Source organism: Quercus suber, unplaced genomic scaffold (genome assembly GCF_002906115.3).
Source record: "Quercus suber isolate HL8 unplaced genomic scaffold, Cork oak 2.0 scaffold_83, whole genome shotgun sequence".
In the NCBI taxonomy this organism is placed as follows: domain Eukaryota; kingdom Viridiplantae; phylum Streptophyta; class Magnoliopsida; order Fagales; family Fagaceae; genus Quercus; species Quercus suber.
This window is the reverse complement of record NW_027069548.1, coordinates 1263915-1291493: the sequence shown is the minus strand read 5'-3', so window position 1 is coordinate 1291493 and position 27579 is coordinate 1263915. Positions and strand designations below refer to the sequence as shown.

General features: G+C 36.8%; 3 protein-coding genes, 1 long non-coding RNA gene and 1 pseudogene across 7 annotated transcripts; 2 read left to right on the top strand and 3 right to left on the bottom strand.

The window, feature by feature from the left end:
- Nucleotides 1-332: 332 nt before the first annotated feature.
- LOC136067739 (uncharacterized) lies at nucleotides 333-1509 on the bottom strand. The gene is made up of 2 exons (XR_010629145.1): nucleotides 1447-1509; nucleotides 333-596 (listed from the first exon to the last, which is right to left on the bottom strand). It is a non-coding gene; the product is annotated as an uncharacterized LOC136067739 (long non-coding RNA).
- Nucleotides 1510-4586: 3077 nt separating this feature from the next.
- LOC111994340 (uncharacterized) lies at nucleotides 4587-5054 on the top strand. The gene has a single exon (XM_024026210.2). It carries the CDS (start codon nucleotides 4587-4589, stop codon nucleotides 5052-5054), a length of 468 nt encoding a protein of 155 aa, XP_023881978.2.
- A 4706-nt stretch (nucleotides 5055-9760) lies between these two features.
- On the top strand, nucleotides 9761-11874 carry LOC111994344 (cytochrome P450 71AU50-like; annotated as a pseudogene).
- A 3752-nt stretch (nucleotides 11875-15626) lies between these two features.
- On the bottom strand, nucleotides 15627-17688 carry LOC111994342 (transcription termination factor MTERF5, chloroplastic). 2 transcript variants are annotated; one of them, XM_024026212.2, is made up of 2 exons: nucleotides 17590-17688; nucleotides 15627-17344 (listed from the first exon to the last, which is right to left on the bottom strand). In XM_024026212.2, the coding sequence occupies exon 2, from the start codon at nucleotides 17237-17239 to the stop codon at nucleotides 16028-16030; it is 1212 nt and encodes a 403-aa protein (XP_023881980.1). In that variant the 5' UTR covers nucleotides 17240-17344; nucleotides 17590-17688; the 3' UTR covers nucleotides 15627-16027. The 2 variants fall into 2 exon arrangements, with proteins under 2 accessions (XP_023881980.1, XP_023881981.1); XM_024026213.2 differs by having other exon boundaries at nucleotides 17464-17675.
- A 1206-nt stretch (nucleotides 17689-18894) lies between these two features.
- On the bottom strand, nucleotides 18895-26973 carry LOC111994339 (probable inactive receptor kinase At5g10020). 3 transcript variants are annotated; one of them, XM_024026208.2, is made up of 3 exons: nucleotides 25694-26970; nucleotides 23133-24710; nucleotides 18895-19697 (listed from the first exon to the last, which is right to left on the bottom strand). In XM_024026208.2, the coding sequence occupies exons 1-3, from the start codon at nucleotides 26640-26642 to the stop codon at nucleotides 19120-19122; spliced, it is 3105 nt and encodes a 1034-aa protein (XP_023881976.1). In that variant the 5' UTR covers nucleotides 26643-26970; the 3' UTR covers nucleotides 18895-19119. The 3 variants fall into 3 exon arrangements, with proteins under 3 accessions (XP_023881976.1, XP_065630017.1, XP_065630016.1); XM_065773945.1 differs by lacking the exon at nucleotides 18895-19697 and adding an exon at nucleotides 19704-22119 and having other exon boundaries at nucleotides 25694-26972; XM_065773944.1 differs by lacking the exon at nucleotides 18895-19697 and adding an exon at nucleotides 22126-22935 and having other exon boundaries at nucleotides 25694-26973.
- Between the last annotated feature and the right edge of the window lie 606 nt (nucleotides 26974-27579).

The following is a 27579-nucleotide window of genomic DNA, read 5'->3' as shown; positions in this document are numbered from 1 at the left end:
GCATCATCCCGTGCGGAGCATGTGTGATAAGGTTAGTGTATATTTTGTTGTTGAAATATTACGCATTGTCAAGTTTACATAAGTTATTTTTTTTTAATTAAAAAAGTTGATAATAATTTTAACATTTTATGAAAAAAAAAAATTGGAGATTTGCGAATCTGATTTCAAGTTGTACTAACTGCCAACTACGGACTACCTCAAGAATTCAAGATAAGCACAGCTTTGTTTTTGAATTTTACGAAAAAACAGTTAGAGATCCACAGAGTGGAGCTAAAAATTTAGCTTTTTAGCTCCACCAAAAGTTACTTTATCTATTATACCTACACACATGCTGCAGCAGTGGATCTATTTTAGCTTTCAACATAATAAAATAATATAAACATCACAATAAAATAATATATCTACTACAATAAAATAAAATATCTACTACAATAAATAACAATCACAACCACCTGTAACCGTCACCGCCACTGCTACAGCCGCCGCCCCTCCGCCCCGCCGCCGCCGCCCTGCCGCCGCCGCCGCCCTGCCGCCGCCGCCATCAACTCTTCCACCACTGCCACCGTCGCCGCCACCACACGATAGCAAATAATCATCTAATGTTAATAAGTAATTTTTTTAACCCCAAATTATACTTAATACATTTTTATTTTACTAAAACAATTTTTCAATCATCATGATAGCCTATTATCGTCTCAATTGTCTGGAAGTAATCTTGGAACAATGTGAACTATAAAATGCAAGAACTTTATAAAAAACATATAAATGTCCAAAACTTAAAATACTTAGAATTATAACAATAGATCATGATTATGCATATCAAAACTCAAAATTTTCCTGCACACAGAAAATTCCCAAACTTACATATCCAACAAAATACAATGTCCAATTAAGATGTGCAACAGGACATATCCAATTAAAATTCCCAAACTTACATGATCATGCGCTGTTTCTAGTTTTGTGTAACAGGACATATCCAACAAAATCCACCCAAAACAGAGAACACCATCTTACCAAATCCATATCACAAAATTCATAATCATCATAATCATCAATGAGAAACAGAGCACTTACCAAATCCATATCACAAACATTAATCATCATCATCATATCACAAAATCCATATCACAAACATTAATTATCATTATCATCACTCACACTTACTAAACCATAATCATCATCAATCTACCAAAATAATGTACCAAAATCACCAAGCCAATAATCCAAAACAACAACAAAAAATCATATATCAAAAATAAAAACAGAGACATCCAGTGGACCAAATCAAAAACTCAACCCGGCGGATCGGCGGAAGATTATACCCAAATCAAAAAACCCAAAGCATCAAAGACCCAAACCCAAAAAACCCAAAGAATGAGAGTGAATGAGACCGGATTTGATAAAATGAAAACAAAAAAAAAAAAGAAAAAGGAAGCCGGGTTTTACCGGAGTGAGGTGGACGGAAGCTTGAAGCTTGGGGTGGACGGTTGAAGCTTGAAGCTTGAGGTGACGGAAGCTTGAGGTGGACGGAAGCTTGAGGTGGACCGGAGTGAGCTTGAGGTGGACCGGCCGGCGAATGAGAGGAGAGGAGCCAGCAACGAGAGAGAGAGGCGCTGAGTGTTTGAGCGGCTGTGTTTGTGCAGTGGCTGAGTGAAATGAAGAGAGATGAAGAGAGTGGCTGAACTGAAATGAATAAAAAAAAAGGAGAGGTAGCACGGGCTGGGTGGGCTGGGATTAAAATATATTTTTTTTTTTAGCTTCAAGCTACAGTACACATCTATTTTTAGATGTGTACTGTAGCAATTCATCTATAAATTATAAGTTTACCTCCACTGCTGCATGAGGTTTTTTGTGTTTGTGAAGCTAAATTTTAGCATTTTAGCATTTTAGCTCCACTGCTGTGGATGCTCTTAGAATGGCTTGGACTTTAATGTTTAAACGCCACATTTTTAAACTAGAAAATTAAAGGCGAATACGAATACGATAGCGCGTGAGTTAAACACTCCTCCGTGTAAAAGATTTTGTCCCTATAAACATTATCAAGCTTCTTGTTCTGTTAGTAAATAAGGGCAATGTTGTTTTAGAAATATTATTTGTATTTTTTAAAAATATATGGGTGAAAACTTATATAAAAATACGTGTAATATTATTTAAACAACAACAAATAAGTTAAAGAAAAGCAGACCAAATCAATAACCTTTTTTTTTTTTTTTTTTTTTCTTTTGAAAAGCCAAATCAACAACTTTATTTGTTTGTCCTATAAAAAAAAAAAAACTTTATTTGTTAGATATTGTTTATACTACTTGTGGGGTTAGAGGACTTGGTAACCTCGGCTACTTTGTTCTAGGCCCAAGCCCATGCCAAGGAGGAAGGAAGCCTGAGGACGAAGTTTGAAAGTCCAAGTTGCCCAGGAATCCCGCTAGGACGACCCTGTCCTCGGTAAACCGAACCATAGGAGGAAGAAGTAACGGGTCACCAAAAGCAGCCTTCCTGAACATCTAAAGAGAAGGAACAGGCACAACGTGTCGGCCGCAAAAGCATGGTGGAGGAGCGCGTCCAAGATGGACTGTCACCTCCACATTAAATGCCCACAACTAACGTTTTGACCACATTAATGAGGAAATGACCCCTGAACAGTGCAGCCTTGGTTGCTGTAGCCCACAGAAAGAATGGGAAGTTGGCTGATGGCCAAGCACTCGAATAGTGACCTGTTTGATCAACAGATGTAGGGCTAAGATCAATTGAAGGGGGGTATTAATGTAAGAGATCCCTCTTGAAGGAGGGAGAGAAAAAAAGGAGAAAGGCGAGCAGAAATATAGAGCACTGTAGCATTTTGTATCATCACTGAAGTCTTTGTAACCGATCACTAAGGAAATAAAAGAACTTCAAGCTCCCGGAGGGGAGTCAGGAGCATCATTGCACATTTTAATCCAAGTTCACGCTGTTTAATCCCCATGCATCCATGCCCAGTCGTTGTATCCCTCACTAGGGCCTAGTTCTTAAACCCGTTCTCTACAAATTAATTGTATTGGGCTAGCTGGGCTTGAGTCCACTCACTTAACAGTAGAAGTGCTCAAACTCGGTCCCTACAATTGGTGCCGTCTGTGGGAAGAACTCGTGTCTTAGTAAGGGCAACAACCAAGCATGGTAGGATCAGGCCCTCCTTAAGCAGGCTCCTATCAGCCTGAATCGGTCAAGTCCTAGCATCAGGGTAACTTTGCCAACCCCGAGCGCGATCAAATGAAGAGAATGAAGATTTCGAGAGGGAAGTATGCATACACTCAAACCAGCAAAAGCTACTCTGTGGGGACAGTCATGTGCCCCACGGACAAAATAACAACGGGCCATACAACCAAAAGAGGTTAGGAGTTGCGCGACCCAAGGGCAGAACGATGAACAGGCCATGCAGCGAGAGATAGACAATTTGAAGAGGAGGCTGCGCCATGCACAACGAAGGCAACTTAGCCTAGCCCCGACCTACCCTTGACGATGAAAGCGACGATAACTACAGGTAGAGATCGAGAACCCCCAAGCGAAACCTTCTCCCATGAAGAAGAGCACTACGGGAGCGCAAACGTAAAAGCCCATCTCCTAGGGCCTTGGGATGCGATGCCATGAGAGGGCACTAGATCAGCTATCCAAGTTGCCTTTCACGCGCCACATAGAAGGGGCCACCCTTCCTCGGCGGTTCCAGCAGCTAACCTTCTCCATTTATAATGGCAAAACGGACCCCGTGGAGCATTGAGCCAGTTTAACCAAAGGATGGTTGTCCATTCTCAGAACGAGGCGTTGATGTGCAAGGTTTTCCCCTCCAGCTTGGGTCCAGTGGCGATGAGGTGGTTCAATGACTTAAAGACGAATTCCATAGATTCGTATAGACGGCTACCCAGGCCTTTGGCTCTTGCTTCTTACAAAAGCATAGCCCCACGACCCTTACGCATGCTACTGTCTCTGTCCATGCACGACGGAGAGACTTTAAAGGCCTACTTAGGCCGGTATTGGGAGATGTACAATGAACTGGAGGGCAATTTTGACGATGTAGCTATCAGTACCTTCAAAAATGGCCTCCTAACTGGACACGGCCTAAAGAAGTCTCTGACTGGCAAGCCTGCCACCAGTGTGCGCCAACTGATGGATCGATCGACAAGTAAAACGAGTGGAGGAAGACCAGCTGCAGGAGAGGAAAGGAGAAGACCGTCCCTCAGGAGAGGAAGGATTTCAGGTCGGACCGATACAACAACACCCGTCTGAGGAGGGACTTCGCGGGCAATCTGGAGCACTGACAATAGGCGTCCATGCCATATTCCGAGAGCCAGTACACAAGGTGTTGGCAAAAATCGAAAGTGAGCCATACTTTAGGTAGCCGAATAAGATGGTGGGAGAATCCACGAAGCGCAATTAGGACCTTTACTGCCAGTACCATAGGGACTACGGATATACTACAGAGAATTTCAGGAATCTCTGGAGTTATCTAGACCAGCTGGTCTGAGAAGGGAAGTTGAAGCACCTTCTACATCACCCCGGTGACTATCAAGGCAGACCAATCAGGAGCCGATGAGAGATAACGCCCTAGGGCACTCGCAGGGATGATTAATGTAATCTTGGCTGCACTAGAAAGAATAGGCACACGCCCTTCACGAGTGTTGTCTGTGGCCCAGATCTCTGCCGAGGAGTCCCAGCTAGAGCCGAAGAGGGCCAGAAGGAATTTTCACCCAACTTTGAGCTTTTTAGAGGAAGACAAGATGGGAACCACCCAGGCCCACGATGATGCTCTTGTGGTCACTCTCAGAATCAGGTACTATGATGTGAAGAGGGTGATGGTGGATGGTGGCAGCGCGGCCGAGATCATGTACCCAGACCTTTACAAAAGGCTAGGGTTAAAATCGGGAGGCCTGACGCCCTATAGCTCTCTCTTGATGAGTTTCGATGGGAAGCTTGTTGTCCCAAGGGGCATGATTAGACTACCCATCCAGACCAACCCAGAGGAAGTGGAGGTGAACTTCATTGTAGTAGACACATACTCTCCGTACATGGCCATTGTTGGCAGACCTTAGCTCTACGCCTTGGGAGCTGTTGCCTCCTCTTTGCATCAGAAGGTGAAGTTCCCATCTGGTGACCAGGTTCTCAAAATCTATTGTTTTCAACCCACGGCGAGGCAATGTATGATTGCTAACATTTCCCAGCGGCTCGACGCGAAGCCCTCGGCCACCACTGAAAAGAACTTATAGCAATCACAGGCCCCAGTAGTGCCTACTGACGCAGCCGCCGAAGAAGTGAAATGTGAAGATCTGGAGAAAGTGGTCATTGGTGATGACCCAGATAAGTTCTTTCATGTTGGAGCCTAGCTGCCTCTTTAGGAAAAGGAGGAGCTGATCGAGTTTCTGAAGAGAAACATCGACGTGTTTGCATGGGATGCCTGTGATGCTCCAGGAATCGACCCTTCCTTCATCTGTCACCATCTCAACGTCAATCTGTCCATAGTTCCCAAGAAGCAACCACCCTGGGCCCGTTAAGGGAGCACGCTGATGTGATTAGAGAAGAAGTGATAAAGGTTAAACGTGCAGGGGCTATCAAAGAGGTTTTTTACCCGAATGGTTGGCCAACACTATAGTGGTTAAGAAGAAAAGCGGAAAGTGGAGAGTCTGTGTGGACTTCACTAACCTGAATAGGGCATGTCCAAAAGACCCGTTCCCCATGCCTCTGATAGACCAGCTAGTGGATGCAACTACAGGCCATCCTCGGATGACCTACCTAGACTCTTTTTAAGGCTATTATCAAATACCAATAGCCTTAGAGGATCAAGAGAAGACAACCTTTGTGACACCCATTGGGAACTACCATTACAAAGTAATGCCGTTCGACCTAAGAGAACGCAGGGTCCACCTATCAAAGGATGATGATGAGAATGTGCGAGTCGATGCTGGGCAAGAGCATTGAAGTCTATGTTGATGATATGGTGGTAAAAAGTAAGACGGTTTCTGAACACATTTAGGGGACCTCGGCTGCACCTTTGACGTCTTAAAGAAGCACAAGCTGCGCCTGAATGCTTCCAAATGCTTGTTCGGCATGGGATCCAGGAAGTTTTTGGGATACATTATTACCAGGGGGCTTTTTTTTTTTTTTTTTTTCTTTTTGAGTTTAATGTAATTTTTCAATTTGAATTTATCTATTGTTAGTAGGATTATATTGGAAGAAATTTTTAAGAAACTAAAATTTATGATTTAAAATAAAGTAAACTGCTTAGTTTAGTATGTACGAGCTTTTAGGGAAAATGTATCAAACATGCATGAGATGTATTTAAATAGAGAGTGTACTAATTTTATTTTATTTTTTAAAAGGTTTCTTTGGTTTTTTTTTTTGGAATTTTTTTGAATTACAATTTTAACCCTAATTTCTATTTTTTAAGAATAAGGATTATCTAATTAAATTATGGGGTATTTTTGACATTTTTGAAGTTATAACTAACTTTCTAAATCTTCTTAATATATAGAGAAATAATATGTTGCACACTCATGCGTACACATATATATCTTTACTCTCTTTTTTATAAAAAGAATATATAGATTTTTTTATGAATAACACATCAATTTATAAAATTCATATAAGTAAAATTTGTGAAAAATGATCATCTACATTTAGAATTGATTTACTTTATAATTTAGATTAAATATTATAAACTTAAAAGTGTGTAGATTACTAAGTCATTTTATATTACGTTTCAGTTTGTAAACCTTTATATCTAAGAAATAAAGTTTTAATAGTGAAAATCCTATTTCAAAATTGTAGTATAAGATCACTTTCTTATTTTTTTTATCCTATACATTTACCATTCTTTTAATTAAACAATTAAAAAAAATACTCAATCAGTAAAAGAGAAGAGAAAATGATAATTAAACAACTAAAAAAATACTCAATCTATAAAAGAGAGAGAAATGAGAAGTAGATGATATTTCATTGTAATAAAAATTTATCTGATAATCCTAGAATACAATAACTTCACATCAACAAAAATACTAAATAATTACTCTCTTTTTTAACCCGTGCTCTTGAATTTTAAAAGTAACTACTCTTATTTCTCACTCAATTAGCAAAAGAGAAAAAAACCAAAAAACAAAACAAACAAAAAAAAAAAATCAATGATGGAAATGTATAGACTAAATCTCAAATTGCCGAGGTACAAGTGAGAATCACCTTATAAACTTTATCCAATCAACTCCTTTGTCCAATTACTTGACACCTACTACTTACTATATTTAGTAAAAGAAGAAAAAGAAAAAAAGAAAAAAAAATCTTTCATACGTCGGCATTAAACTTATCTAAAGTTTATTGTCCGTTTGTACGATTTCCGTGTCATAAATAACAACACCATATGTTACAACTGAGCTTGCCTTCACCACCCAGTGCGCTCAGCCTTAAAAATGCCCACCATGGCTTGGACATGGATCATACTCTCACTTGTTTTGCTTGCTTATATCCTAGTACAATGGAAAAGCAAAACCAAGAAGATGAAATTACCAAATAGCCCTTATTTACTAACAGAACAGGAAGCTTGATAATGTTTATAGGGTCCAAAATCTTTTAGACGGAGGAGTGTCTTAACTAACACGCGCTATCGTATTTGTATTCGCCTTTAATTTTCTGGTCAAACAATGTGGCGTTTAAACATAAAAGTCCAAGCCATTCTCACTGTTTTTTCGTAAAATCCAAAAACAAAGATGTGCTTTTCTTGAATCCTTGAGGTAGTCCGTAGTTGGTAGTTAGTACAACTTGAAATTAGATTTGCAAATCTCCAATTTTTTTTTCTTCATAAAATGTTAAAATTATTATCAACTTTTTTTAATTAAAAAAAAATGACTTAGAAATTAACTTAACAATGAGTAATATTTCAACAACTAAATATACACTAACCTCATCACATATGCTCCACATGTGAATGAGACTCTTTTTCTATTTTGAGTTTAATGTAATTTTTCAATTTGAATTTATTTATTGTTAGTGGGATTATATTGGAATGGATTTTTAAGAAACTAAAATTTATGATTTAAAATGAAGTAAACCGCTTGGTTTAGTGTGTGCTAACTTTTAGGAAAAAAAGAATGTATTAAACATGCATGAGATATGTTTAAATAGAGAGTGTGCTAATTTTTAAGGAAAAAAAAAGTTTTTTTGGTATTTTTTTTTGAATTACAATTTTAACCCTGGTTTCTATTTTTTAAGAATAAGGTTATGTTTGGTAACAATTTTTATTTTCTATTTCCAAAATTTTGTTTTTGGGAATATAAAGAAAAAAACAATTTCTTATATTTTTTAAATCAAAAACATGTTTAGTTAGTTGAAATTAAAAAGATAGGTTTTTGAAGAAAAAAATAGAAAATACTAAAATATGTTATTCCTAGGATTTAAACTCTAATGCTAATTTATTAAATAAGACAAATTCATTAAATTAAATGCGTATTTTCATTGACTTTTGAAAATTAGAAATTGAAAGCAGCATTTTGCATGTTTTCAGTTTTCTTCACAAATTGAGTTTTAAGAACAGTTTTTCTTTTCTGTCTATTTTGGGTTTCCAAACAAGTTTTTTAGTCTAAAAAATAGAAAATTATTTTTGGAAACAAAAAATAAGGGGAAAAAACAATTACCAAATATACCTTAATGATTATATATCTAATTATATTATGGGGTATTTTTGACATTTTTGAAGTTATAACTAACTTTTTTTTTTTTTGGAGAAATAATTACAACATTCTGCTAACCCTGCAGCTCGAACCCTTTCCCCCTAGACCCCTAAGCACTTTGAAGTTACAATTAACTTTTTAAATCTTCTTAATATATAGAGATAATATATTGCACCTGCACACATACACATACATATCTTTACTCTCTTTTTTCTAAAAAGAATATATAGATTTGTTATGAATAACACATCAATTTATAAAATTTATATAAGTAAAATTTATGAAAAATGATCATCTACATTTAGAATTGATTTACTTTATAATTTAGATTAAATATTATAAACTTAAAAATGTGTAGATTACTAAGCCATTTTAAATTACATTTCAATTTGTAAACCTATATATCTAAGAAATAAAGTTTTAATAGTGAAAATCCTATTTCAAATTTGCAGTATAAGATCACTTTCTTTTTTCTTTTTCTTTTTTATCCTATACATTTACCATTCTTTTAATTAAACAACTAAAAAAAAAATACTCAATCTGTAAAAGAGAAGAGAAAATGATAATTAAACAACTAAAAAATACTCAATCTGTAAAAGAGAGAGAAATGAAAAGTAGATGATATTTCATTGTAATAAAAATTTATCGGATAATCCTAGAATATAATAACTTCACATCAACAAAAATACTAATAATTACTCTCTTTTTTAACCCGTACTCTTGAATTTTAAAAGTAATTACTCTTATTTCTCACTCAATTAGCAAAAGAGAAAAAACCGAAAAACAAAAACAAAAAAAAATCAATGATGGAAATGGTATAGACTAAATCTCAAATTGCCGAGGTACAAGTGAGAACCACCTTACAAACTTTATCCAATCAACTCCTTTGTCCAATTACTTGACAGCTAATATTTACTATATTTAGTAAAAGAAGAAAAAGAAGAAAAAAAAAATCTTCCATTCGTCGGCATTAAACTTATCTAAAGTTTTTTTTTTTTGGAGATAAATAAATATCTTAAGTTTATTTTCCGTTTGTACGATTTCCTGTCATAAATAACAACTCCATATGTCCATCCAAAAAAAACACTGAGCTTGCCTTCACCACCCAGTGCGCTCAGCCTTAAAAATGCCCACCAAGGCTTGGACATGGATCATACTCTCACTTGTTTTGCTTGCTTATATCCTAGTACAATGGAAAAGCAAGACCAAGAAGAGGAAATTACCTCCTGGTCCAAGAGGGTTCCCTATCTTTGGGAACCTTCATATGTTAGGAGAAAACCCTCATCAAGATCTTCATCAACTAGCTCAAAAACACGGTCCTCATGCATTTGCGCTTAGGGATGGTACCTACCATTGTTGTCTCATCCCCTCAAGCTGCCAAGCTATTCCTTAAAACACATGACCTTGTTTTTGCTAGTAGACCACCTAATGAGGCTTCAAAGCACATCTCTTATGGGCAAAAGAACTTGGCCTTTGCTCCATATGGTTCTTATTGGCGCAACATACGTAAGATGTGCACCCTTGAATTACTTAGCAACCTCAAAATCAATTCTTTCAAATCCATGAGAAAAGAAGAGCTTGACCTATTGATAAAGTTCATTCAAGAGGCAGCACATGAACATGTTGCTGTTGATCTCAGTGCCAAGGTTTCGTCTCTCAGCGCAGATATGACTTGCCGTTTGGTGTTTGGGAAGAAGTACGTGGACAAGAAGTTTGATGAGAGGGGATTCAAGTCTGTAATCCAAGAGGGTATGCAGCTAACCGCAACTCCTAACTTAGGTGATTAGATTCCTTATGTTGCACCCCTTGACCTTCAAGGGCTAACTCAGCGCATGAAGGCCGTGAGTAAGATCTTTGATGCTTTTTTGGAGAAGACCATTGATGAGCATGTCCAATCCAAGGATGAAAATAAGACCAAGGACTTTGTTGATGTCATGTTGGGCTTCATGGGATCTGAGGAATTTGAGTACCGAATTGAACGGCCTAATATCAAAGCTATAATCTTGGTAATTATTCAAAGAATTTACATGATATTAGTAAGGAGTCAAACACATCATATATCAAATCGCTAAATTAATAATATAGTCAAAACTGATTCTTTATGTTTGTGTCGAATTAATTGTATTAGGGGAAAAAAAACTATTCTATATGTTTGTGTGTAGAAATCAATTATGTACCAAATATAATCTTGTGTATACAATATGATTTCTAACTACTTTTTATTTATACTATCCTACTATCTACTTAAACACTAATTTTTATAAGAATTAATCAAGTTGAAGCTAAAGCAGCATCATTTGCTAGAATCAAAATTTTATTCTAGTGCAGTTTCTTTACTAGTCGATCCCAATAATTTGGGATTAAGACTTGTTTGTTGTAATTTTCAAACAATGATTTTCTTACAGGATATGCTTGCCGCCTCAATGGACACTTCAGCAACAGCAATTGATTGGATGCTCACGGAACTAATCAGGCATCCTCGTATAATGAAGAAAGTTCAAAAGGAGTTGGAAAATGTGGTGGGCTTAGAGAGGATGGTAGATGAATCTGACTTGGATAGCTTGGAGTACTTGGACATGGTTGTAAAAGAAACCATGAGGCTACATCCAGTAGCACCTTTGTTGATACCTCATGAGTCATTGGAAGATTGCACTATCAATGATTACCACATACCTCGTAAGTCTAGACTCTTAATAAATGTATGGGCAATTGGGAGAGACCCAAGTGTTTGGACTGAGCCAGATAAGTTTAATCCAGAGAGATTTGTTGGGAGTAACATAGATCTTAGTGGACATGACTTTGAGCTTATCCCATTTGGGTCTGGGAGAAGAAGCTGTCCAGGAATGCAATTGGGTCTAACTGTGGTTCGGCTAGTGTTAGCACAACTTGTTCATTGCTTTGATTGGGAGCTTCCTAATGACATGTTGCCAACGGAGTTGGACATGACCGAAGAGTTTGGTCTCACAACTCCTAGAGCCAAGCACCTACTTGCTATTCCTACTTATCGCCTTCACAAGTGACAATGTGTTCTTTTTGGCTCTTGTTGTCTAGACTACTAATTAAAGTGCCAGTATGAATGTCTAGATTTGTGGTTGTTTACTTCTACTGCATTTGCTCATTTTGTGGATCATATTTTCTTCTGTACATACTTATCATGTACAACTCTATAAGCTACCATATACCTGGTGTTCCTTACTCATGGAAAAAGTGTCGAAGAATTAATTAACCTTGATTTTACATCATTTAATTTTGAGGTTTGTTTTGTTGTTCCTCTTATACAACCATACATGCATGAGAGAAGATCCAAATGCTCAAATGCGTAGGTAAAAACTTGATGGAAGTTCCTGACGTACTTTATCCATAAAGCCAGTCCGCATTTCTGCTTACTTGTTACAATAATACTGAATGATAACATTCGTTATTTCTTAACAATTTAACAAATGGGATAACTAGTAGTTTATGATTGTACCGAGCTAAGTGGTCCTAAGTTTGAAGGAGATTCTTTCTCAAATGAAAGAAAGATAAAAAAAGTTTTCAAAAGTGGGTTAAACTAATGGTTTCCAGTTTTAGACGATTAATTTCTCTCTTTTCTCTATATAAATGTTGGACCTAGTGATTATATCAAAAGTTAGACTTTCCAAGGCACTCCATCCACGCAAACTAGTTACCAATGCAACGACTTTTGGGCGCATTTGAACTCTAAAGCTATATTAAGGGTTGGGGAAATTGGATACAAAAAGTTTGCCGATGCTCTTATCTTTGTTACAAAATTGCTCCTTAAAAATAAAAAAAGGTGCTAGCTCTAGCGGCAGAGTATGACTTTTTCTACAACAAAGACATCATTGGCATATTATAAAGCTTATTCAGTGTTTGGATATGAATTATCTGCGTCTGCGTTTTGAGTTTTGCATTTTCCTTTTCCTTTTTTTCTTTTTTTGGGCACGTGTTCCAAGAGACAAATTTAACTGTTCATTCATTGTTCATGAACAGTATCCGTAATATTTGACTTTTCAGCCACTTTTCAGCACACTAGTGGATCCCGTGTACTGTTCACGAGACCCACAAACTTCACTTTTCATCAACTTTTTTATTAAAAATAAGTTTCACGGTACAATTACACATTTAAAAATTATTTTATTACAGTGTTTTCAGTTTTCAGCAAAATAAGTTGTATCTAAACGGATCCTAAGGATGCGTTTAGATACCGCTTATTTTGCTGAAAACTGAAAATAATAAGAAAATAATTTTCAATTACTGTTTACAAATGAAAACATTATTCATTTGCCTTAATGCACTGTTTATGTCTCATGAATAGTGCAAAAAGAGCTAGTTTAAAAAAAATATAAAAATTTAAAATTTAAAAATAAAAAAAATAAAAAGGCAAAAATGTCAGACGCTAAAATGCAATCAGCTATCTAAACGCATACTAATGTATGAGGCTTGTCTTTTTTTTCAAGTTCTATGCATGATTTTTACTACATTTAGTTGTATTTTCGTCCATTATTCGAGCGCTCTTTCATAACATTGTGATAGTGTAGTGATTAGCGAAGTAATAATGATAATGTTCATTATTCGAGCGCTCTTTCATAACATTGTGATAGTGTAGTGATTAGCGAAGTAATAATGATAATGTACGTGGGACTTTTTTTGTTATTCTATGGTACGTATACAAGAATTATAGCCTTAAAGAGAACAAGTTTAATTGACAAAAGATAGATTGTCAAGGGTCTTACATGGTTTAATGGCATTGCCCCCATTCTCCTTACAAGGAGTACCACGATTCAAATTCTCCTCCACTGCTATATCTTCTTAAAAAAAAAAAAAACAGTACAAAAAACAAGAAGAAGAGATAGGTGTTATCCAGAGTGAATGTAGATTTATCGTCCCTAAATGATTGTCTTTTTCCAATTTATCCCGACTGTTCAAATTTTCAGGCTTGTTAAGCTTAGTTAGAGCATTCACATCAGTCCTCCTCAATTTTTTAGCCAAATTAATCCAAAAATACTCTATTTTTTCTAGTTTAGTTATCTATTTTTTTCATACACATGCATCAGCCTCACTTCTATGGAGTCTACGAGAGGTGGATAATAGAAAATCTTACTCATCACTTGGGCAGTGGATGGAAAGCAAGAATAATAGGAGAAAACCGCTTGGACTATAAACAAATTTCCCCTACGAGCCCTGTAATCTTAAACCTGAGAAAAAAGGCCTCCTAGTTGGAAAAGGGGGACAATGCATTCGCATAAAATAGAACAAAATTTCAATTATCCCATAAAATTTTGCACACTGAAATGATAATATAGCTAGCAAATCAAGGTGGGTGAGAGCCATGATTAACATTCAGAAGTAAACAATTTCCTTAGCTTCTTGAATATACAGCACAACTAAACCCAATAAAGCACTACCCCAACTCTAAGACCATTAAGTGAACTCTTTTTGCCATGAAGCATCTTATTTTTCTCTTTTGCCATTAAGCATCTTATTTTTTATTTTATATAAACTTTATCTTCAATTTCAGTATCAGTATGCTTTGTCTTCTGCATAATTATCATGTAACTTATATCCCTTATGGCAAGAAAGAACATGGTATTCCTTATATACAAGATGTATACTATAATGCTTACATTTACATAGTCCAAACTTCATATATGAGCTAAAAGAATTGGCCATACCCATACATGCAAGTGTTGTAAATGAAGGAAAACATACTCAAAAGTTGCAGTATAAAATGATGCTTGTAAGCATTATTCCATGTAAATATAATCATGAACACTGAAGAAACATGAATTCATGAAGGTTCTAAATACAACAACAACCAAGCTTTAGTCTCAATTTTTTGGGGTTTGCTGTGGATCCACAATATACTAGTTATAGTCGGTAACATGTATTCTTTTCTGTCATTCACGAAGGTTCTGAATTATTAAAAAAAGAAAAGAAAAGAAACAAACCATGCTCTTTTGGGTGAGGGGCTGTGGGAGCAAAGCTTGATCATTGGAGCAGGGGCAAAAGCTTTTCTATAGTATTTCCATATCCTTCTCAAACATAAATCAGCCATTGCATCAAATCCCTCCATAGATGCAAGCCATGCTTAAATAAGGGAACAGACCCCTTAACTTCTTTTTTCACTTGCCGCTAGCTCTCAGGTTGGTGCAAGGACCAAGCCCTGAGAACACAAACAGATTGTCTCAAAACAAATCCATGTCATTTACCAATCAGATTCCAAAATAACACGGCCATAATGTGAATAGCTCTAGGAACTTCAATGTTCATCATCTTCAATAAGGCTTGGAATCCCAAACCCTATTGTCTTCCCAGTGCAACTATGTACTTGAGCAATATGATCTTGAACTCCTGGTGTGAGAAATAATACCCACTCTCTAAATTATTGAAGGAAAATAAGACAAATCATTGTAGAACAACAGTTTGATATAAGAGAAACAACAACATCGACAATAAAAATATCTCAGAATTGTGGACGAGAAGAAAAACAATTAAAAAGTAGAATGAAGTAAGAAGTAGAATTACAATGGACATGATGTCAAGCACACTACAGGTATTACAAAATATGATAATCTGCATAATCCATTCCATGAAAAGCATCATTTGCTTCCAATTGAAGTGGACTGAAGCATGGCCACAGCGGGGTAAGAATGAAGTTCTAACAGTAACGCCCTGGTAGAATGAAAGTGATAACAAGCTAGAATGAAGAACAATCAAGTTTAGAATGGACATGATATCAAGTACACCACCTATTACAACATATGATTATTTGTAGAATTCATAACACGAAAAGGATATTCAAAAGTTCATGCTTGGTAAGCATCTTAAGTGCACTTTATTTAAGGACAGCGTGAAAGGAAAATTTTTCATCAATTGATACAACTGGATTGGTAATATTAAGAGAGAAAATTAAGGTAAAAGCATTAAAATTTTCAACAAGTTAACTTGATGTAGTAAAAAGAAATTCTAATCTTCCACCATATAAAATGACCTATCAAGAATCACAACAAAATGAAATTCTAATTCCCTGACAGTTGTATTGGGTGGTTGCAGGTTGGGAAAAAATACAATGACAATTGACAAGCAACAAATATAAGTGAATGAAAAATTCACACAGAGGCCAAAACAAAACCGTTTCTCAGTGTTTTTCTTTTACAATTAATACAGCATTTCTCAAAATCTGTATGATCTTCATGGAAGGCCCTCTGAGCTGCCAGGAAAACAAGCTCTGCCAAGATACTTTAAACAAGAATTACTCAACATTGTCAAAGCAAGTCACTCTATAACATTGATTATCAACTTTTCCACATTCTTTTAATTCACCCAAAAAGTCTTTACCAAGGAAATGAAGGCTAAACACATATCAAAGTTTCATCCTCAGAAGAAGAATCCAATAAATGACCCTTGTAAGCTACCAACAAATCTGCAGTATGATCACCAAACTTCGCAATGAACTTTGTTAAGAACACCTCCTCAGTTAAATTCAACATGTGAAGAAAACTTGGCTCCTTCTTCAACAGCCTTTTGGACTTCATAATCTGCAAAACCCTGTACCGAGGAATCACTCTTTCCTCCATGCTAAACATCAAACATGAAGGTAAACGAATTAAAACCGACCTTTCCAACTTAATGGTATTCATAAAGAACTCAATTCCAAGCTTTAACTTCTCCTCAGAGGCCCTAAGCAAACCAGGTGCCTTCCTAAACATTTCCATGCATTCATCAGAAGAAAACCCGGAACTCCGAATGAAGTCTAACTTCCTCATGAAAGTCTCATGGCTCATGCAACTAACTGTATAAACCGCATAAACTAACATCCTTGAATTAACCACAAACCCCATATCTAAAACTCTAGAAACAAGGCCTCTAAGCTTGTTTTCTTGAATAACAAAAAGCCAAGGCTGCCTAGTCAAAAGCATTGAGAGCTGAGACCCAACAATCCCACAACGCTTCAAGTAAGCAATGTTGCCCAACAACCTTGATTCAGGGTCTCCCTTAACCACGCCATTGCACCGCCGCAAAACCCGGAGAAGGCATTGGTTATTCTCATTGTTGCACAAGATTTTCTTAAGAATCTCAACACAAGGTATCAACCTTCTCTCCAAACTCACACTCAAAAGCGTGGAATTCTTGGAAATGAACTTTCCCAGATCAGAACCAACAAAACCCAGTTGTTGGAAAAACTCAATCTTGGGCTTAAGGGTCTTGTCAATATCAGAGAACAATATATGGGGTGAGACACGAACCGCGGATCTTATTTGGGTTTCGGAGAACCCAAGGTTTTGGAGGAAGAGAACCACGGATTGCGGCTTTTCAGTGGATTTGACATAATAGAAGCGGGTTGAGATAGAAAGTGCTTGGGTTTTTGAGAATTTTAAGGTGTTGGTTAGGTAATTTATGATGGTGGAGTTTGAAAATGGGGTTTTAGGTTTGGTTTTGGTTTTGGTTTTGGTGGGTGAAGAGAGATTTGAGAAGAGAGAAAGGAAGGACTTTGTTGGCTTTTTTGTGGGAAACTTGTGGAGACGAAAAGGTGAGGGGCTGAAGAGTGATTTGAGAGCTTGCATTCATGTGAGACAGAGAAAGATCAGAGGGTTTAGAAAACTGAAATTAACGGTATGTATATTTTCTTCCCTGAACAGCGACGCTCTTTCGTAACATGAAAAATAAAACTGCATAAGAAACATGGTCGTTTAGCAAAAAATAAAATAAAAAATACAAAAACAGAATTCCATTCCTTAATATGGGTTATCAGACACAGACAGAAACAGAATTGTGGTTGCTGAATTACCTGAAAGCTGGTGCTAAGTGTCGATTGCGTTCTAATTTGATTTGAAATGACAGATTTCAAGTTTTTTTTTTTTTTTTTCCTGAAATTAACCAATAATATAATCCTATAAACCAAAGAAGCTCTCACCTTTTTCGTCTTCTGTGTCTCTGCGTGGCACAGCTCTAACGGTTCGAGTTCTTTCTTCTTCAATTTGTTACATTTCCAAACTTCGTGATTTAATTTGTTATTTTTAAAACTCACCCACCTCAGGGTTTAAAATGTAATTTAACCACATAAAAAAAATAATAATAAAAAATACTAGATTGCCGGGCCTTGTTGATAAACTTGATACTATTGCTAAGTTGTAAGTTGCGAGATGGTATTGTAAGTTATAATGTTAATTTTTTTTCCCTCAGTGCTTGGATTTTAATTCTGATCTAATGATTGAAGTAGATGATATTGTACCGGTTCTCAATTCTGCTTCATTCTTGGTACCATCACAATCGAGGAGGGTGTGTGTTTGTTTTCCGAAATTACCCTTCGAGATAATTCTAAAACTATATCGTGCTAGTGTTGATCTATAGAGGCAGGTCTTGATGAAATTATTAGAGTTTGTGTTCAAAGAGTTGTGGATTCATGATTGTGACTCTCAACTAAGAGGACTTCATTAAATCACCACATTATTTAATGGTTTCTAGTGTTTCATGGTTTCTAGGACAACAAAGCAACCATCAATATGCTGAATAATTCTGAGTTAAGAAAGCGTCAGACACCATTTCTATGTTTTTGACATATCGATTATTAAGGATGGAGAGATTTGAACCTTGTGAGTCTTTGAGTTGAATTATGAGGCTCTTGGCAATGCTAGTTTCATAGTTAATAATATGGTCTATTTGAGAGTCTAGAAGGAAAAGCATTTTCCATTATTTTTGCATTGTTCTTAAAAATTAGCGCAGTTTTGAAAGACTATTTTTTTTTTTTTCATCTTCTACATTTTCTGGTTTTCAGGATCTTCCATATCAGTGACAAATGACTATTCGGCTTTCCACAGACATATGCCCTTATTTTGGAAAGTCCGGAACACAACGTTGTTATATATCTATTTGCTCGTAGAACACTTCCGCATTTCTCCAGACCACACATACCGCCACTATAATTGCCTATTGCCTCATTATTATCTTTAAATTACTAACCAGATAGAATTAACAAAAGGAAGAAATTCAAGAGCCAATAAGTCACTTAAATGTTTTGTACCATGCTGTACTTCCAAAACGACACATCAAGATTACCACGCACTCTTGGTGTGATGGTCACTCTACAAATACAAGTGCATGTGAAGTGTTGAGAGCAAGAGCCGAAGTTCAACTCTCCAATATATACACTTAAATTATGCTACATTAGAATTCTATCTCAATACGAAGAAAAAAAAAAAAGGACATATCAAGAACCCAATGAATCACAATCCTTTTTCCACTTTAGATCAAACTCAAGCACTATCAAATAATCAATGGATGGCATATCTCTTTACAAGATCTTCAAAATAACAAAAGAATGTGATAATTAGCCCAAAATCAGAAGGCTTGAAACCAATTAAGGGGGAAAGAATGGAGGAAAAAACAACAATTGTGTCAAGGAACGAAAAAAAAAAACTAATTCCAAGACGCATGTACAAAAATTTCAAATAGATATAGAACAGAGCTCGTCAAAGATTTGTCTGATGTTAGGCCTCTCATTTACGGGGAGAATACACCGAAGTGATACTCCAAGCAATTCATCCATTGCGTTGGAGGGTTCTTCCCCACCTGCAATGTCTCTGTCAATACAGTCCATTCTCCGTCCTTCCTGATCACATAATCGAACCCAATCTGTAAGGTCAACAGCCCCCGACTGGCCCGATATTATGTCACCCGCACTTCTCCTGGTTAACAATTCCATTAGAATCACCCCTAGTGCATACACATCAGCCTTGAATGATGGGACTGGCTTAACTGCAGTAGCAAGTTCCGGAGCACGGTATCCAAGCGCTCCCAGATTTAATATTTGCTCTGCAATGCCAGCTGCCGTCATCAGGCGGTGGAGACCATAATCAGTAAGGCGAGCAGTGTAATCAGGGCCTTCCAAGAGTATATTTGTTGGTTTGAGGTTTCCATGAGGCAGGCCTCTATCATGAAGGTATAACAGGCAGTTTGCAACTTCAGTGGCAACTTTTAGTCTTTGACTGAAAGATAATGGGGAGTATCTCCGAGGTGTGGTTTCTGCATGACATACGTATGAAAAAATAAAACTCAAAAACTAAGAGAAAGTTCGTTGCATGTAAAAATACTCCCGCATAGTGCAAAAGCATGTGGAAATCAATATTGCCAGACTATGGTAGGTATGAAACCCCATTCTGTGTCCTGTAATGCTTCTAAAACGGTTGTAGCCTTGGGCACCTCAAAAACTGAAGCTTATAGCCTACCAACATTTACAACAACTAAACACTAGGGAAAGTAGCAGTATCCCTGTTATACACAAACGCCAGGGAAAGTAGTAGTATCCCTGTTATACACAAACGCCAGCAGCTTTGTTAACTACCATACACTATTAACCAAGTTGTCAAGCATATGACATTTCCCCAAGAGGTAATAAAAAACAACAGGAGATACAATCCTACTTTAGACTAGTGACTTCTGCATCATTCTAACTATGAGTAATCACCACCAAACATTTATTTATTAATTTTTCCCAAAACCCCAGGCTGTGTGTCATAGCCTGCACCATGAACTATGACACTGCACTTCTACATGTGTCATACCATAGTTATCGAGTTCCCTCACCACCTATGAACTAAAAACTGTATAATGCATCATGATTCATGGAATTCCTACAATCCAATCCCCCAAAATCGGCAATCACAATGTACCGTGTTTATGATAGTTCATCATTATTGAGTAAAGAGTGAATATTTGGCTAAAACTTTGAAAAAGAATACATTATATATAAGGATGATAGAGAAGAAAGAAAAAAGAGCAAAGACCAGTGATTGATTAATTTTATGTGCTTATACATTAAGAATTATTTACTAACCCATGTATGTAGATAAACATGCTTGTCCACATAAGTACATATACATATATACATTCATGCAAATTGAACCGAAGAAACATAGACCCCATATAACAAAAAATCTAGGACTCCTGACATACTGTGCTGAGTATAGGTGCATACCAAGTTCAAACTTTGTCCAGACCTAACTGATTATGAGGCACCAGCCAATGCAACTCTTTTCTTTACCAAAGGAGCAACTATTTATGCCCAAGTTTCTCTTTTCAAAAGCTAAAATTTTCACCAAAACCTTATTTAATACCTACAACATCTCTCTCACAACTGCCTGCGTGAACTAAGGTACCAAATCATATCTAATGAAAAGATTATTAGCAAGCAAGAATTGCCAGTGTCCAAAAATCCATGCAAAGTTTACTCCCATGGGACCAATATCTACAAGATAACTCCAAACCATTATTGAATCTATATTCTCCCAGTTAAAAAGGTCTGCTAATTAAATAATGGGTAAAACTTAGGTACAATACCTTAAATGCAGTAAATTAGGTTCCCCCAATTGAATCCAAATACTTGGTTGTTTTGAATTTAATTGTCTTTGAAAAAAAATAGCACCATTGGTGTCTTATTGATCAGTGCTACCAAGTGTTCGAATTTAATTGGAGAACCTAATGTACTGCACCTAAGGTACTGTAACTAAGATCTGCCCTTAAATAATCCAGCAACAATATCATTTATAGTGATAGAGCATTATCACCAAGAGATCATTCCTTTACTGTTTAGATTTTTTATAAATCAGGTCTTTCAACTAGAGGTCTCACTCAAAAACCATTCTTTTCTTATCGCTTTATTGTGAATGCCACACACATTGTTGCCAGAAAATTATGAAAATTATGAAATATATTATCTAATGACAGCATGATGCTGAAGGTGATCAACATCAACTTACAAAGATATCAACAAGATAACAGTTTGGATCTCGAAGTTCCAGATATTCAACATGCCATTTATTGGAAGGCAAGTAATGCTTCCATGAATACCATTTATTGCTGGCTAATAAAATCCATTCTAATCTAATAAAAATGTGTTTTGTTAGGGAAGCTCAACTTATTTTTCTACTCCTGGACTTTCCCTTTTCATCTTAAATGGCAAGTCAGCATAACCGCTCCAAACATTAAAACCCTAATCTTTTTTAAATATATCCATATTCAGTAAGTCCTTTTTCCCCTTAAATTTGTCCTGCTAGATACTTCAATCTTGGTAACAAAAAGGACTCATCAGCCTCTCTCTGTTGGCAATCTTCATAGAAAACAATCTCTGGGCACAACCATAATCAATCCTCCCCCAAAAGACTAATGTATTGATATTGGTCTGCAACATACAAATAATTTTTTTCTTGCCTTGTTATAAATCCTTTAATTTTAAGGAAGTTTAATGACAATAAGTAGATACTAGGCGAAGAACATAGGAAAGCCAGGGAGGTTATGCTTGTATCAAAAGCCTTACCAAAATAGAAGTACCTGGTTCATTTAACAAAAAATTTCCTCAGGTTGCACATTCATCCTTTTAGGGGCAAAAGTTTGTCCATGGCAAAAGATCTATGCCAACTAAGCACTAGATGTTAATCTATTGCTCCATCTGCAGAAAACTGGATTAGCCTACAAGGATGTAATATTATCAAAGCCTAGAGTGTTATGTAATTACACCCACTTTCCCAGTTAAGCTTCCACTGAGTAATTACAGTGGATGGATTGCATGTATAATTACACTAGAACACAATCAACGATATCAATGTCTAGCAGAATGAAATATAACCATGTGTTGATCTTATAATCTCCGGATATACCATATTCACGAAGCAATTAGTAGAAAATTTATCCTGCACGCACTAAGATGCTACAAGACAAAACCCAACCATAATTGGTGCAAGCTTAATAGACAACTATCTATGTAAACTTCAAATGGGACAGGACCTCTCTTCCACTTAGGCTACATCCACTGACACTAAATCCTGGTGTTTGTTCTGACTAATTATAAGAGCTTAAGCTGAAATAGAGAGGTAGGGACGAGGGAGAGTAGATATTTTTTGTAACTTAAGAGAATAAGATGTTTTCTTGTAGATGGAATTTTTAACTATATGTTCAAACAAACACGTCTTAGAAATTGACAAGCAATTCACCAGAACTTTAAAAAAGTACTATACTTTTAATAAATAAATTAAAAAAGAAAGAGAGACTACTTAGTGATACTTATTCCAAGAAAGTTCAACTATTATAATATTATCATAAGAATTGCCCAAAATACATCCATTATAGGACATTGGTCCAGATATAATGACATGTAACAGGTGAACTTTTGAAATCAAACGGCAAAGCTCTCCACAAGAGTCCCACGTTGAAATCAAAAACCTGAACATGTGCCACAATTGACGGGGGCTTACCACTCCTCCAAGGACTGACACAAAGCATAAAACAGTCTATGTTACAAGCAATTATAAAATCTTCAAACATGCCTGATTTACATGATATTGAAAAAATCAAGTTAAGATAAGGCATTTCATGGACTTGGCAGGAAAAAGACAATTTACAAAGATAAACATCATAGATATACCCATCAAGAGAGAAGAAGAAAAAAAATTCTAGAGCTCTTACCATAAAGATGTAGGGCTAAGCTATCTCCCCGCACATAATCTGCTAAAAGAAGCCTCTCTTGTTCTCTGGGCCCCCAATAATATGCTCGTAATGGAACAATGTGTGGATGCCTTATAGAGCCAATCCTTTTAACTTCTCTAGCTAATTCTTTCTTATGCTTGACCAGTCCCACCCGTAACCACTTCACAGTCAACATATGTCCATTATCTAGAGTTGCTTTGTACAGGGTACCATGGCTGCTTCTGCCAAGTACTTCTGCCGGAGCACGAGATAAGTCCTCAGCAGTGAATGCAAGTGAAGTATCCAAGAAGAACAATTCTCCAGCAAATCTATCTGGTGAGTAGACATCCAACATCACAGGTTGTTCAGACACCTCTATAAAACGTGGTGAGGAAGATAATGGCGAACCTGGGGAGGATCTCCTTCCACATGTGGCAGGATGATGATCTAGCACATTGGAACTCACAGTTGCTGAAGTAGCTGATACTCCCTCAGGTAAAACATGCTCAGCTGTTTCAGTCAGGAACTCTGTCTGCCCAGGTAATGACCTTGGATTTGAAGTCAGCAAGTGATCATTTGAAAAACTTGTGGAAGTTGGCGGGGGCTCAACATTTCTGTGAAAATTGAAGAGGGAAGGCCGAGTAAACCTTCCTAACTTAACATCTCTCCCTGTATTTTGATCATTAAATCCACTTCTTCCATGAAACTCTTTAATATGTGCTTTGTGATAAGCCACTAAAACAAAAACAATCATCACAGCAGCACCAACAGAGGCAAGAATGATTGCTAACCTAATATTCCCTTTGGACTTCTCGTGTTTCTTTTGAACAGGAAGTTGATCTGGCACACCATTGCCTAAGTTGAGATCCTTATTTCCAGCAAATGAAGATTGAGGAAAATGTTTTAAATTTTCTGGAATGTTGCCTGATAGATCATTGTCTGACACATTAAATTCTTTAAGGCTGGATGGAAGGTTATCAGGGATATTACCCGTAAATTTGTTGACAGATAGATCAAGGTACTCCAGGCTAGTAAGTTTACTCAATTCAATAGGTAGCTGTCCTGAAAAGTGATTCCTTGCTAGATTCAGTAATCTGAGACTGGGGATGTTTCCTATGTCTGAAGGCAAGCCACCTGTAAAGTAATTAGCAGAGAGATCAAGATACTCTATCCGCAGAGTTGTTGTTTGAACTAATAATTCACTTGCACGTGAGCCTTGAAGAGGAATTGGACCCGAAAAATTATTTCCTGAAAGATTCAAGCTTGTCAAGGTCAATGACGTGAAGAAACTACTAGGAATCAACCCACTAAGTTCATTTAAACTGAGGTCAACTGAGGACAAAGTAGAATAGATCCCCAGTACTGAAGGCAAGGTTCCTGACAGTTTGTTTGAACTCAAATCAAGAACCTGTAGTTCAGAACTCCAATTTTGCACAATGGATATGTCACCGGAGATCATATTTTGGCTAAAGTCCAATATCACACATCGTACCACGAAAGTGGGCAAAGAGCCTGATAAATTATTTGTCGAAAGATTCAAAAAATTCAAACTTGTGGAGTTAATTCCAAGAAGTGAACCTGTATATATACAAATGGAAAAATGTCAATAGTTTCAGATACATGATTGAGCTTATATTCAGATAATGAGAACTACAAGACTCACAACCACCTAGTTTCTAACAGGATGTGAAACCAATTTTTGATCGGTACAGAAGGACAATTAATGACTAATAAAACCAGACATGCATGCAGAGAAATGGGTTTCACCAGAAACATCAAAAAAAAATCAGAAAAGTGAAGAGTCAAAACATGATTTCTTTAATATAGAATACACAATAAACACACACACACAAAAAAAAAAAAAAAAAAAAAAAAAAAAAAGAGTATATCCAAGCTAGAAGCAATGATATAAATTATTCACAATCATTCAATAAGAGAGTTTCCAGTATGAGACCATATGAAATTGGTCTATCACTGTTCAGGAGCATATAAGAAATCTTAGCATTAAACCAGCACTCTTATCAGCAAGAGGAACTACACCAACTCTCAGCTTTCAAACCATAGATCATTATTGACTCCATGGACACACTCCCACGATTATAACATTCCTTATGACCCCAAAAATAGGGGTGTGGGGGTAATAAACCATGAGTTTACTTTCAAAAAGTAAGGCTTTTGGGGCTAGGCTTAAGCATATTAGTTCATGATAAATTCAGACACAAATCATATGTCTAAGTCATACCTAGTAATGTTTATATATATATGGCATCTACTGCATGAAGATTGTTCTTTATATAAGCCTAGTAATGGGTTTATATTTGGTAACTTTGGTGTAGAAGGATTTGAACATAGTAAAATTGATAAAACTTTGGACCTCCATCATCTTAAAACCCAAAAATTCAAATAGCCATAGCACACCTAACTGGGTTGACTTAATAATATCTCAAATTTCCAACATGCTATAATGACATAATTTGAACAAAACAAGCTCTCACACACATTTTTCCCAAAGCTACAAAAGCAATGAACTGTGCAAACGAAAAAGAATTTAATTTTTTTACCTGTAAACCTATTGCCACTAAGATCCAATTCCTCCAATGCCACAGAACTGTCTAACAACTCCTCTTGTATCGACCCAGAAAACTGGTTCCTCCCCAACCTCAAAACCCGCAAACTTGGCAGCGAACTCAATGAAGGAAGCTCTCCAGTAATATTATTATCTCCTAAATCCAAAACCTCCAAGTTCCGAAACAATTGTACTGAGTCACTCGCTAAAAACCCACCGCTCAAGTTGTTGTGGCTCAAGTTCAAGTGACGAACTGTATTGGCTAAGCTGGTAATAACACTGGAATTCGTTGAAATCGAACCGAAAAATCCGTTGAAACTCAAATCCACGTACTCCACATTCTTCAACTCCGATAACAATTCGGCAATGTCGCCCCATAGACCATTTCCGTGCATATCCAACGCTTTCAATTGCTGTAAGTTCCGAATTCCGCTCGGAAACCCATTGGAGAAGTTGTTATGAGAGAAATTCAAGTAATTCAATCCCCAGAGATCGTTAATCCGGGCCGGGATCGGGCCGTAGAAGCTGTTACTGGATAGATCCAAATACTGCAAAGTAGTGATCGTGCCGAGAACCGGCTCGACCCGGCCGGTGAAGTTGTTTCCGGCGAGGCTGAGCTTTCTGAGCGCTTTGAGTTCAGCTAGGGCGTGAAACTTCAACTCGCCGGCGAGTGCGAGATCTTCGAGGACGATAGCGGTGACATTGCCGGAGTCTGCGCCGTCGTCGCCTTCGCAGGAGACGCCGCGCCAGGCTGAGGGACAGTCATTGGCGTCCAACGATGCTACGGTAGCCGTGTCCCAAGACGAAACGGCACCCCTGGGGTCAAGCTGGATCCCTTTCTTGAATTCGAGTAAGGATCGGAGCTCCGAGTTGGAGGCGGAGTGAAGTAGTGGAGGTAGAGAGAGAGTGAGGAGAAGAAGTGTGAGTGAGAGTGAGAGATTCATTGCACACTCAGCCAAAAAAAAAAAAAAATGTAAGAAACTAAACAAACCTTTCCTTACAGATTCATTAGACACAGTGATAGAGTATTCGAAACCCTAGAATCAGAGAGACAGAGACAGAGAGAGAGAGTTAGGGCTTATAGAGAGAATATAAGTCCGTTAAAAATGGCGGTCTGGGAGTCAGGTGGAGAGTGTTGGTTGGTGAAGGAGAATGACTACAGTCTGTAAATGACAAGTTTCCCTGTAACACTCTTTTTCTCTCTCTCTCTCTTTCTTTCTTTCTCTCTGTGTTTTTGTGTGAGTTGAGTGAGTGTGTTTTTTACACTCTGAGAAAGCGAGGCTTCAGCTCAGCTCACATGGTTTACTGTTTTTTTTTTTTTTTTTGGTTTGGGTGGATGGGGACTGTTTACCGTTATGTTAATTGTTAACGCCGTTAATAATAATTAACTGGTTCATTCTGGTTTCTTGGACTGCTGGAGGAGAGGTCAAAGTTGCACGTGGCTACCAGATGTACTTATGGTGGGTTGTTTTTATTTGCTTGCCTCTAGCACTACTTATTTTTTATCATTTCCATCAAGGATAACTACAAGAGATAAAGACAGGGAAGGAATTAGCTCTCTATAAAATATTTTTAACTTTTACAAAATTATTTTTTTTATTTCCATCAAAGATAACTGTGAGAGAGAAAAAAAAGGAGGAATGGATTACAGTAAAATATTTTTAAATATCTTCACCATTTATAAAAATATATCACATATTTGATAAATTTTTTTCAAATACAAATTACCTAAATTGGTGGCTTTCACTTGATGATTGGCCGGCTGCCAAATGGAATGAGAGGTTCGAACAGTACTTAAAGTACTATATTTAAATTTTGTTATTTTGTAATTGTAAGAGTAAGACTTATGTACAGTACTTAGATGTTATCTTTTAAGTTTCC